The 13045-nt window shown below is 45.8% G+C and overlaps 1 protein-coding gene across 1 annotated transcript; it reads right to left on the reverse strand.

Moving 5' to 3' along the window:
- Positions 1 to 137: 137 nt before the first annotated feature.
- Positions 138 to 8701, reverse strand: CENPA (centromere protein A). The gene is made up of 5 exons (XM_054476171.2): positions 8423 to 8701; positions 2477 to 2586; positions 1884 to 1961; positions 1391 to 1572; positions 138 to 905 (listed from the first exon to the last, which is right to left on the reverse strand). Exons 1-4 carry the CDS (start codon positions 8520 to 8522, stop codon positions 1438 to 1440), a joined length of 423 nt encoding a protein of 140 aa, XP_054332146.1. The 5' UTR covers positions 8523 to 8701; the 3' UTR covers positions 138 to 905; positions 1391 to 1437.
- Positions 8702 to 13045: the final 4344 nt, after the last annotated feature.

The following is a 13045-nucleotide window of genomic DNA, read 5'->3' on the forward strand; positions in this document are numbered from 1 at the left end:
ATACTCTACTCCACCAGAGGCAAAACCACCTCCCTTAATTATCTTGCTTAAATTGTGGCTGTTTGCAAACAAATAAAGAACTTATTGTTAACACATAAAAAGTACAGTATAATCTCTATGCTGTAACAGTAAGTCCATTTTCATTAAATAATTATTTTGATTTTTATTATCTCTCTAAAAAGAAACTACAAAAATACCCGTAAAAGCATCGAAAAGGTACTTTAAAATCCTGAACTGATATGATACATCTTCTATGATTTACAAGAGTAAAATGTTAAATTCTCCAAGTTAGAATTTCTGAATTGATTTTGACAGGAATTTACTAGAAGGAACCAGAACATCAAAGCTTACAGATTTTCTATTCATCCCCAATTAAGTTTCTGAAAAGCTACACATCTGTTGACAAGCACAGTCCACTCAGTTACTTGATGCTGCCACTAATGGTGAGGATACTCTGAAGGGCAGAGGTCTATACGCTGGAAATGCCCAGCCTTCCAGGCAACTGCTCAAAGTGGTCTTATTTTTTCCCTTATGTGTAAAATAAAAGTACAAATGTACATATGGTAAAAAATGTAAATATTACAGAAAGAGCTAAAATAATAAGTACATATCCTTTTCTCCCATACCACAGCAAATCTGATGTTTTCAAAATCCTCAAATAGTCACATAAGTAACTCACAAACTAAAGTCAACCTTGGAGTCTCTTTATCTGAAAATTATTTTCAGGCCTTTGGAATGGTGTTGATTGTCTCATATATTACCTCTGTTACAGAGGAAAGTCATGCAGTCTTCTCCTTCTCAAAAAAAAAAAAAATGTTTAAAGCAACACACACATACTGTTCAGAGACAGCATCGCAGAATCCGTTGGATCTAGTCATGGCTCTGGAGAGTCCCCGGTATCATCCCTGAAATTAAGGAAGCACACTTACTAACAAGCCATTTTCCAAAGTAAGAAAACCTTCTCTTAATCAAAAAAGAAAAAATTTTTATTAGAAAGTTTTCTCTTTTATTAGAAAGTTTATTAGAAAGTTTTCTCTTAATCAAAATGAGGTCATCTGATTCTTGTAATCTCAACACTTTGGGAGGCCAAGGCAGGAGTTGCAGTGAGCCACAATGGCACCACTGATGACAGAGACCCTGTCTTATAAAAATAAAACAACAACAATAACAACCAAAAGAAATTGGGGTCATCTGATCATTATTTAATAGAAAGATATCTTTTATCTAACATTGTACAAAAGGGCACAAACCACATAGTCCCAGGCAGTCAAAACTAGATCAAACCTTTACTAGAGAACAAAGGGAAGGTGAGGTGGCAAGGGACTACGGATGGAGAAAGGAAATTCCTTGAGAAATTCCAGCCCCAGTCCTGTGAAGAGGACGAGCTTACCCCCTGGCTGAGCAGGAAAGACTGACAGAAACACTGGGCGCAGGAGCTCAGCCGAGTCCCTCCTCAAGGCCCCGGATCCTCCGGGCCAGTTGCACATCCTTTGGGAAGAGAGTAACTCGGCCGGCATGTAAGGTGAGGAGATAGGCGTCCTCAAAGAGATGAACTAGAAATGCTTCTGCTGCCTGGAGACAGAAAGAGAAAAAGACGGACACAGATGAAGGGCCATGGGCTGCTTTATCTTGGAGACCTGCTAAATTTAATCTCTGAGGGCTCAAAGGATTGTAGGAAACTGTTCACAGAATGAGACTGAACTTTGCCAGGGAATTCTGCTATCACCACACAAAATCCAGCCACCAAACCCTCAGGGGTTACCTCGTTGTTCTTTTCCAGAAGTCAGAGTCAGCATGTGACACTCCAGTCAGCGTTGGAGAATTCTAGGCTGCCTCTTTCTCCCACTCAGCCCTCACCCAATTGTGCCTTGGTGCCTTCTTACCTCTTGTAGGGCCAGTAGGGCCTGGGCTTGCCAATTGAAGTCCACACCACGAGTGAATTTAACACATATTTCTCTTGCCTGTGAAGGAGTGGGGAAGGGGAGGAGTAGGAGTAGGGAGTAACAGAAGAGAGATTCAAGGGACAATGATGCTCTCCATGAGTTCCAGTGAATCCTCCTTTCCAATATTTTTTCCTGGCCCTTAATCTTAGGACCCAATTAGGAGCAGGTGTTGACTCCTGGGAGCTTAGGAACTGGCGGATCTCTTACTGGTGATGGGGAAATCACCAGTAATTGGGTGATGGGAGGCAATCTCCCAGGATAGGAAAAGGGATCTAAGGTGGACAAACGAGAGAGTTCCTATTTATACAGTCAAAAACTACAGTTTTAAAGAGGTAGTAGGGGTTAGAAATCAATTCCGTAAAGAATTACAAGGTGCTTTTGGAGGGCTCATGTTTTCAGAAAAGATTCCCCTACCAGGTTACAGAAGAGGTCCCTTGGCCATTTAGTTAAGAGACAGTAGGGTCCCTAATACCTGGGAAAATGTAAAAAAAGGAGGGTGGCATAGGGGTTGGTGGGAAGCTCCCAGAGCTCACCAGGCGGCTGAAGGGGAGCTTCCTTATCAAGAGGTGTGTGCTCTTCTGAAGCTTTCGGATCTCCTTTAGCCAAGCTTGTCTCCGCCGACTGTGTTGATGGGAGGAAGCACCTGAGCAAAAGAAAGGTAAGTTCAGTGGAAAATAGGTGGTGCCTCGCAGCTTGGCTGAGTCAGGTAAGCTGTCAAATCGCTAGACTATATCTATGTGCCTACACTCCATAGAGCAGGGATTTTTGTCTGTTTTATTAGGTGGCTGCAAAAGTCATTGCAGTTATGGCAAAAACCACAATTACTTTTGCACCAACCTGATATATAGTCATTTTGCTGCTATCTTCAGCAACTAGAAAATGGCAGATAGGTGCTAAATAAATATTTGTTAAATGAATGAGTGAATGATCCTCTGTGGTTGATTTTAAATGCTAACTCTTCCATGAAGTCTTTCCCGAATCCTGATCCTTCCAAACAGATGGGTGACCGCCCTCCTCTGGGCTTTGCAGGACTTTGTGCAAGTCTTAGATCTTTCCCACCTAGATTGGAAGCTCAGTTATTTTGTTTTTAGATTTTTTGTTGGTTTGTTTTTTACAGCTGGAAAGAATCTGAGAGACTAGTACAATTCCCTTGTCTTGATCATCCTGAGGCCCAGCGAGGTGAAGATGGTTGGCCAGCCCTCACTAGTGGCCAAGCTGAGACCTGTATAAGGAGTGGCCTAACTCAGTATCAGTGTCAGGCACCTGGGCTGTGGAGACAGAGCCTTTGGCTCAAATCCTGTTTCCAACAAGAACAAAAAAGAAAATAATTTTAAAAACATTCCCAAAAGTAGAAATCAAAAAAGCCAAATTCTCTAATTGGAAATTAAAAACTCATGAATCAAAAACCAGTTCCTTCTAACTAACCCTGTGTTGAAGAGGAAACTTAATTGAAATTAGACTATTTAGAAATGAATAACAATAAAAAGCTCATATCCCAAAACTTAAGAGATACAGCCAAAATAGTACTAGAGGAAAATGCATAGCCTTAAAGTGTTCCTATTAGAAAACAAGAACACTAAAAGGTATCTGAGCTAAGCAGTCAAATTAAGTATTAGAGAGTTATTAAAGTAAACCAAAACAAGATAGAACAAAAGAAATATTAGATAATAAGTTAGTGAAAGTGAAAGTTAAAGAAAAAACAGCATTGTTGCTCCGTAATTACAATCAAGGATCAAGATGAGTGAGCCTCTGATAAGTTGAACAAATAAATAAAATACAAAAATAACATTTTGAAGGATAAAATTGTTTCGGAAATGTTATTCAGGATCCAGCCAAGAAAAGAGACTCTACACCAAGTTCAATAGAAGGCATTTAATACAATAAACTCATCACAAAGTGTTAGAAGAGCTGCAAGAGCAAGTAGGGTAGGTGAGACAATCCAGAGATGGCCTGTGCCAGGCAGCCGGCAGAGGAGACCATCCCTGGGTGAGGCTAGAGAACATAGGCCAATGAAACAGGGCAGTGTCCAGGAGACTGATGACATTTAAAACAGGGAAGACCCATACCCAGGAGACAAACTACTGACACCTCCCTCCCTCCCCACCACCAGCTGGCAATCCAGTCACTGGAGGCAGTCTTTAATAAACAGACATAGGGCTGGGTGCGGTGGCTCACGCCTGTAATCCCAGCACTTTGGGAGGCCAAGGTGGGTCAATCACCTGAGGTCAGGAGTTCGAGACCAGCCTGATGAACATGGAGAAACCCATCTCTACCAAAAATACAAAAATTAGCTGGGCATGGTGGCGGGCACCTGGAATCCCAGCTACTTGGAAGGCTGAGGCAGGAGAATTGCTTGAACCCAGGAGATGGAGGTTGCAGTGAGCCGAGCTCGCACCATTGTACTCCAGCCTGGGCAATAAGAGTGAGACTCTGCCGCAAACAAAAATAAATAAATAAATAAAATAAAATAAAAAAATAAACGACATAGCATGCACAGAAAATGTGAAGATGAACACAACTAAAGATCACCCAACAATTTAAGAAGGCCAATACCATGAAAGAAAGGAACCAAACTCAACAAACAAAATAACCAATACCAGAGGAAATTGAGTTAATAGAGAAAAGAGATAGAAACTTTGAGAGAAAAATGGATAATAACCTCAGAGAGGTAACAGAGATATGAAATCCATGACCCAAGAACAAGTGGTTATGAAAAGTAACCAATTAGAGAGATCATGGAAAAGAACTGGGATCAAAAATTTAGTAGCTGGGTCTTGAAATGCCAACATGAGGAGATGGAATTTAATCCTAATGTAATAAGAAGCCAGGGAAGAGTTTTATGCAGGATAGAGATGTGGAAGGTCATTCCAGCTGCTGTGTAAGGAAAGAAGTAGAAAGGGACAGAGTGGAAGTGGAGTGGCAGCTGATTAGGAGGCTCTCACAGTCGCTCTTGAGAGCTGCTGGTAGCTTGGACTAGGCTAGTGGGAGCAGAGATGGTGAAAATGGAGTGATTAAGGATGCAGTTTGGAAGTAGAATTATCTGGACCTGCATTTGTATTGGAGATGGGGGTCTCCCAGGCTTGTGGTTTGAACAACTGGGTGGGTAGTTGTGCCATTTACTGAAATGGGGAAACTGAGGATGAAGGGGCTGGAGGGGAGTAACCAGAAGTTCAGTTTTGGGTGTGTTAAGTTTAACATAACCAAGAGCCTTCAGGTAGAAAGTCAGTTAGATATAGGTATCTGGGGTCAGAGGAGAGATCCAGGTATACATAAATTTGAGAGCTGTCAATGTATGAGTGGGATTTAGAGCCACGGAGAAGATGAGACCATCTAGGGAGGGGGTAGAAAGGAAAAGGATATCAAGGAAGTCCAACATCAAGGAGCTAAGGGAGGCAGCACAGGCAGTAGAGAACACTAAGCAGAACTGCCAGAGTGCACAGTGGCATGGAAGCCAAGGGAACAGAACGCTTCAAGGAGAAAGAGGCCCACTGCATCAAATGCTTCTGAGACACAGTAAGAACACAGACCCGCCTACTGGATTTGGCACTACAAAAGGTGCTAGTGACCCTGACAGGAGCAGTTCAAGCAGATTAGAAGTGGGGGTAGTGGTTGTGGGGAGTCAGATTGGAGTGGGTTGTAGGCTCACTAGGAAGGGAGGAATCAGACACAATGTATGTGGACCTAACAAGTCTGGCTATTTTAAAAGGAGAGCTATGAAGGGAAGTAGAGAGAAATGGGAGGTATAGGGAAGTGAGAACGTGGGGTCAAGGAAACACTCCTGCCCTTTCTCTTAAGAGCGTAAATACGGCCGGGTGTGGCGGCTCACGCCTGTAATCCCAGCACTCTGGGAGGCCAAGGTGGGCGGATCACTTGAGGTTGGCAGTTGGAGACCAGCCTGACCAACATGGTGAAACCCCGTCTCTACTAAAAATACAAAATTTGCTGGATGTGGTGGTGCATGCCTGTAATCCTAGCTACTCGGGAGGCTGAGGCAGGAGAATCACTTGAACCCGGGAGGTGGAGGTTGCGGTAAGCCAAGGTCACGCCGTTGCTCTCCAGCCTGGGCAACAAGAGGGAAACTCCGTCTCAAAAACAAAAACAAAAACAAAAACAAAACAAAACAAAAGATCATAAATACTAGAGCACATGTGCCAATGCCAGTGTGAAGTGTCTAGATTTATCTAAGCACAGGTAGAAAGCTCCTTTGTAGGTGAAAGAAGGATATGACCAAGACCCCATGTAGAAGGAAGGGCTTTGATAGGAAGGGGGACACCTAGTCAAGGCCATTATTGGCTAAGAGTGAGTGGGGGGAATGGAGCTGTAGGAAGTTGAGGGGGGAGAAAAAGGTAAGAAATAGTCATGGGGAGAATGGAAAAGCAAGAATTCCAGACAAGCCAGGCATGATGGCTGTTTTTTTTGTTCTGTAGAGACAAAACAATTTGTCTCTACAAAAAAGGTTTAAAAATAGTCAAGCATGGTGGTGCACGTCTGTCATCCTAGCTATTCAGGAGGCTGAAGCAGAACTGCATGAGCCCAGGAGGTCAAGGCTGCAATGAGCCAAGATAGCACCACTGCACTACAGCCTGGACAACGAGTGAGATTCTGTCTCTAAAACTGAAGAAAGAATACCAGACAAAGGTGGTAGGACTGCCAAGAAGTATTGACTGCCCATTTGAGATAAACCTTCCATTTAACCAGGAGTAGAAGGATGCTTCTACCTTGGAAAGCAACAGCAAACATCATACTTAATATTCCTGTTAAAATTACAAACAAGACAAAGATGACCAAAACACCACTCTTAGTGAGTCTCAGGGCCTTACTAATACCATACAATAATAAATAAAATGTGTAGAAATGAAAATGGAAGATTCAAAAGTTATTTGCAGATGACATAATAGTCTACTTAGAAATTCCAACTGGAGCAACTAAAAAAGACTAGGATGAACGAGAATTCAGCAAGTTGGCTGGAAGCAAACGTTAAATGCTCGTGTTTTGGGAAAGAAAAAAATCCCATTCGCAACAGCAACATCTAGAAACAACCTACTCCAGCCTAGGCAACATGGCAAAATCCCATCTTTACTAAAAATACAAAAAATTAGCCGGCATGGTGGCATATGCCTGTAGTCCCAGCTACTCGGGAGGCTGAGGTGGGAGAAGCACCTGAGCCTGGGAAGTTGAGGCTGCAGTGAAACCTCGTGGCATCACTGCACTCCAACCTGGGCGATGGGTCTCAAAAAAACACAAAAAACCAAAAACCCGGCCGGGCGCGGTGGCTCACGCCTGTAATCCCAGCACTTTGGGAGGCCGAGGCAGGAGGATCACGAGGTCAGGAGATCGAGACCATCCTGGCTAACACGGTGAAACCCTGTCTCTACTAAAAATACAAAAAATTAGCCGGGCGTGGTGGTAGGCGCCTGTAGTCTCAGCTACTCGGGAGGCTGAGGCAGGAGAAGGGCGTGAACCCCGGAGTGAGCGGAGATCGCGCCACTGCACTCCAGCCTGGGCGACAAAGCCAGACTCCGTCTCCAAAAAAAACAAAACAAAACAAAACAAAAAACCGAAAAGCCTATAGGCACAGTGGCTCATGCCTGTAATCCCAGCACTTTGGGAGGCCCAGGCAGGAGGATCACTTGAGGCCAGGAGTTTGAGACCAGCCTGGGTAACATAGGGAGACCCAGTCTCTACAAAAAGCAATGAAACAAAGAAACTACAATACACTTCCCATCTTCCTCATAGCTACGTAGCAAGAGTTAAGAGATAAGTAAAGCAGCTGTTGCCACCGTGTACCATACAGGCATCTGCCTCCTCCTGCCCTTGGGTCTCCCATCCACCAGCCCACCATACAGACAATGAAGACACAGACTTCGGCCCCTTTTCCCGGACACAAGCTCTGGAAGGAAACAGAGTGAGCAGCGCAGAGGGCCTCGGTTCAAGGCCTAACAGCCTCTCCCGGGAGGGGAAAAAAAACCTGAAAGACACCTCCTAAGAGGACTCCTGTTTGAAATCGTCACCGAAAGCAGTCAATACTTTTGCAATTTAAAAATGCACAAACACAGAGGATTGGAAATCCCGTGTCCGCCAGAACAAGTTGCGTGACTCTGCTCAAGCTCTCTGGCCTGTGCCTCGGCTTTCTCATTAGCTGTAAAATGGGCACGATATGAAGCTGAGATAACGCACGAACAGTGGGAGGCAATGCCTGGTTGGCGGTGGGCGGTGGGCGGTGGGCGCTGGGTAACCACTAGTCCTAACAAGAAGACGGCGTTAGGAGCCAAGTGGCTACGCCGGTCCCTTCCCGCTTTCGGAACTGCCTGCTCCAGCCCCTCGCAGGGCTGGCACCGCCCGTGCCCGGAGCGGATGCCGGACGGCGGAACCGCGTTGTCCCCCAGCAGGGAAGGCCACGGGATCGGGACTCGGGAGATCCGGGCTCCGCCTGCGAGCCTCGGTTTTCTCCTCTTCGAGATGAGGCCGCGGCCGGTTACCTAAGGAGGGGCCCCGCCGGGAGGGGCCGGGGGTCGGGGTCGGGCTCGGGCTGCGCCTCCTCGGGGCCTCGGGCTTGCGGCTCCGGCGGCGCGGGCCCATGGCACGCCGCGGAGGGTGCTGGCGCCCGGCCCCACGGCTCCTGCTTGGGCTGCCGGGTCCGGGAGCGAAAGGCTGGCTTCTGGGGAGCTCAGAGAGCGCTGGGCCGCGAGCCTCACAGGAGCCGGTGCTTGGCCGAAGTCCGCGCCGCTCGCGTTCAAATCGCTCGCTCCGCCCACTTCACGGCCGGCATTTTTTAAAACCCGAATCCAGCGACTCCCAGTGGCTGACTCTGGAACGCCCCTTACTTAGAGCGACTGCAAGTAGGGCCAATGAGAGTATGCACCGAGACACAAATAGCGGCGATGATAGGAGGATAGGGGAGACTGATGGTAAAATCAACCAATAGACACCTAAAGAAGAGGGGGCGGGAAATTCTCCTGCCCCCGGCTTGCCAATCTGGTTGCTGGTCTTCGCGGGACCCTACTGACGTCCTCAGGTGCCCTCCAGTCAAAACACCGAAGCTCAGTTTGGAACGTGGATGGTGTGTTTGTAGAACGTGCTTTTCTAGACAAGTCGCTTTCCTCAAACATTTTATGCTTTGCCCTAGCAACGCAGAGATGGCTTTTAAAAATGAGGAAACAGACCCATAGAGAATGTGACAACTCCATGTCGTATCTGCGACCCTCCCAGAACTATCCACAGATATACTCAGAAGCCAGTTCAACTGCATGAACTTTGCTGACGCTTGGGGTCGCGGGGACGGCGGGATCGGCGGGGCTTTGAGGATCAGGTCTGGGCAGGGCAGGCCTCGGCACTATAGCAACGCAATCGTCCCAGAAAAATGCTCTCTTCCCTTTGTTGGGGATAATTAAAATTCAAGTCATGTCCCGGTATGTAGAGTAAGGGGAATTATAATTTTCTAAATTTTATTTCTTGCATTTTCTAAATGTTCTACAGTGAACATGTACTGTAATCAGGAAAAATGTTAGTTATAAAATTAGTGATTTCATGGAACCCTTGTGCATTGCTGGTGGGAGTGTAAAATGCTGCGGCTGCTGTGAAAAATAGTATTGGTGGTTCCTCAAAAAATCAAAAATAGAATTACCAGATGATCCAGTAATTCCACTTCTGGCTAAATATCCAAAAGAATTTAAATATAGCCAGGAAGTTGAACAGATATTCTCACACCCATGTTGATAGCGGCATTCTTCACAACAGCCCGAAGGCAGAAACAGCCTGAATGCCCACCAACAGATGAATGGATAAACAAAATGGGGTGTATACCACAATGTTATTCAGCCTTTAAAAGGAAGGGAATTCCGACACCTGCTGCAACATAGATGAACCTTGAGGACGTTATGTTAAGTGAAATAAGGCAGTCCACCAAGGGACAAATACTGGGCCGAGGTGCGGTGGTTCACGCCTGTAATCCCAGCGCTTTGGGAGGCCAAGTTGTTCGGAACCCCTGAGTTCGAGTTCGAGTCCAACCTGGCCAACATGGCGAAACCCCATCTTGCCGAGCGTGGTGACTCACGCCTGTAATCCCAGCACTCTGGGAGGCCGAGGCGGGCAGATCACCCGAGGTCAGGAGTTCAAGACCAGCATGGCCAACATGGCGATACCCCGTCTCTACTAAAAATAAAAATTAGCCAGGTGCTGTGGGGCACGCCTGTAATCCCAGCTACTCAGGAGGCTGAGGCAGAATTGCTTGAACCTGAAAGGCGGAGGTTGCAGTGAGCCGAAATCATGCCACAGCACTCCAGCCTAGGCGACAAGAGTGAGACTCTGTCTCAACAACAAAAAAAAAAAAAAAAAAAAAAAAAAGAGAAGGAGAAGGAGGAGAAGGAAGAAAGAAACCCCACGTCTACCAAAGATACACACACAAAAAAATTAGCCCGGGTGTGGAGATGTATGCCTGTCTCCCCAGCTACTCAGGAGGCTGAGGTGGGAGGCTTAACTGAGCCATGATTGTGCCACTGCACTCCAGCCTGGGCGACAGAGTGGGACCTGTCTCAAAAAAAAAAAGACGAGGCCGGGTGTGGTGGTTCATGCCTGTATAATCCCAGCACTTTGGGAGGCTGAGGCCAGTGGATCATGAGGTCAGGAGATCAAGACCATCCTGGCTAACCTGGTGAAAACCCGCTTCTACTAAAAATACAAAAAATTAGCTGGGCGTGGTGGCACGCGCCTGTAGTCCCAGCTACTCGGGAGGCTGAGGCAGGAGAATTACTTGAACCTAGGAGGGGAAGGTTGCAGTGAGCTGAGATTGTGCCACTGCACTTCAGCCTGGGCAACAGAGCAAGACTCTGTCTCCAAAAAAAAAAAAGACAAATACTGTATGAGGTACCTGGAATAATCGAACTCATAGAGACAGAAAGTAAAATGGTGGTTGCCAGTGAGTAGGGGAGGAATGGGGAGTTAGTATTTAATAGGTGGAGAGTTTTAGTTTGAGAAGATGAAAAATTCTGGATATGGATGTCGGTGATGGTTGCACAACACTGTGAACGTGCTTAATGCCACTGAACTGTACACTTAAGACTGGTTAAAATGGTAAATTCTATGTTGTGTGTGTGTGTGTGTGTGTATATATATATATATCTATATATATATATCCCCCCTCCCCTGCCCCACAACCGGGTCTTGCACTATTATCTAGGCTGGAGTATAGTGGTGCAATCACAGCTAACTGCAGCCTTGAACTGCTGGACTCATGCAACCCTCCCACTTCAGCCTCCTGAGTAGCTGGGACTAACAGGAATGTACCATCACACTTGGCTAATTTTTTTTTTTTTTTTTTTTTGAGATGGAGTCTCACTTTGTCACCAGGCTGGAGTGCAGTGGTGCGACCTCCACTCACTGCAACCTCTGCCTCCCGGGTTCAAGCGATTCCCCTGCCTCAGCCTCCCAAGTAGCTAGGACTACAGGCGTGCGCCACCATGCCCAAAGTGCTGGGATTACAGGCATGAGCCACTGGGCTAATTTTTTAAAAAACATTTTGTAGTGCCCTGGTAACTCTGGCTTATCATATAGCCCTTATTATAGTCATGTATATATAATAAAGGCATTATATAGTTCCCATGCTTAACAATGGGGATATGCTCTGCGAAATGTGTTGTTGGACAATTTTGTCATTGTGCAATCATAAAGTGTACTTACACAAACCTAGATGGTATAGTGTATTACACACCTTGGCTATATGGTATAGCCTATTGCTCCTAGGCTACAAACCTGTGCAGCATGTTCCTGTACTGAATACTGTAGGCAACTGTAACACAATGGTATTTGTGTATCTAACATATGTAACCTAGAAAAGGTACAGTAAAAAAACAGTATAAAAAATGGGCTGGGTACACTGGCTCACCCCTATAATCCTAAAATTTTGGAAGGCCAAGGCAGGAGCATTGTTTGAGCCCAGTAGTTCAAGATCAGTCTGGGCAACGTGGTGAGACCCCATCTCCGCAGGAAATAAAAAAAAATTAGCTGGGCATGGTGGTGCATGCCTGTAGTGCCAGCTACTCAGGAGGCTGAGGCAGGTGGATCGCTTGAGCCCAGGAGTTTAAGGCTACAGTGAGATAGGATCATGCCACTGCACCCCAGTGACAGCAACAGAGCAAGACTCTGTCTCTAAAAAGAAAAATTGTCCTTCTTCAATAATAAATTAACCTTAGCTTAATGTAACATTTTAACTTTATAAGCTTTTGAACTGTAAAATTTGACTGTTTTGTAGTAACACTTAGCTTAAAACACACACTGTGCAAGTACACAAAAACATTTTTCTTTATATCTTTATTCTTCAACTTTTTTTTCTTTTTTGAGACTGAGTCTCACTGTTGCCCAGGCTGGAGTGCAGTGGCGTGATCTTGGCTCACTGCAAACTCCGCCTCCCAGGTTCAAGCGATTCTCCTGCCTCAGCCTCCCAAGTAGCTGAGATTACAGGCTTGTGCCACCATGCCCAGCTAATTTTTGTATGTTTGTAGAGACAGGGTTTCGCCATGCTGGCCAGGCTGGTCTTGAACTTCTGACCTCAGGTGAACCACCCACCTCGGCTTCCCAAAGTGCTGGGATTACAGGCGTGAGCCACCATGCCTGGCCTCTGGCTGCAGTATCTGTGGCAGAATGGGACAGGCAAGGACTGAGAACCAGGATATCTGGCTTTTGCCTGTTAACTGACTGTGTGACCCTTAGGAAGTCCCTTCTGCTTTTTGGGTTTCTTCATTTGAACAATGAATGGAAGACTAGGTAACTGGTATGCTTTTCAAACATTGGAGAGATTTTCCACACCAACATTCTAGAGGCTAGCTCCAGACATCCTCTTGTGCCCCTTCTCTCTCATGAAGAATGTCCAATACTGCTGATATAGTTTGGATGTGTGTCCCCACCCAAATCTCATATTGAAATGTAATTCCCAATCTTGGAGGTGGGGCCTGTGGGAGGTGACTGGATCATGGGGGTGAATTTCTCATGAATGGTTTAACAGCATTCCACTTGGTACTGTCCTCTTAAGAGTGTTCTTGTGAGATCTGGTTGTTTAAAAAAAGATGTGTCTGCTTCCCCTTTGCCTTTCCACTATGATTGTAAGTTTC

This window comes from Pongo pygmaeus, chromosome 12, assembly GCF_028885625.2.
Source record: "Pongo pygmaeus isolate AG05252 chromosome 12, NHGRI_mPonPyg2-v2.0_pri, whole genome shotgun sequence".
Taxonomy (NCBI): domain Eukaryota; kingdom Metazoa; phylum Chordata; class Mammalia; order Primates; family Hominidae; genus Pongo; species Pongo pygmaeus.

Bases quoted from the DNA above. Each gene is read 5' to 3' on its own strand.
- CENPA (XM_054476171.2), bottom strand. From the start codon at position 8,522: ATGGGCCCGCGCCGCCGGAGCCGCAAGCCCGAGGCCCCGAGGAGGCGC. The intron at 2,587-8,422 runs GTAACCGGCCGC...TCTTTTGCTCAG, and splicing joins CCGGCGGGGCCCCTCCTTAG to GTGCTTCCTCCCATCAACAC. The intron at 1,962-2,476 runs GTGAGCTCTGGG...ACTCCTTCACAG, and splicing joins AGCTCCCCTTCAGCCGCCTG to GCAAGAGAAATATGTGTTAA.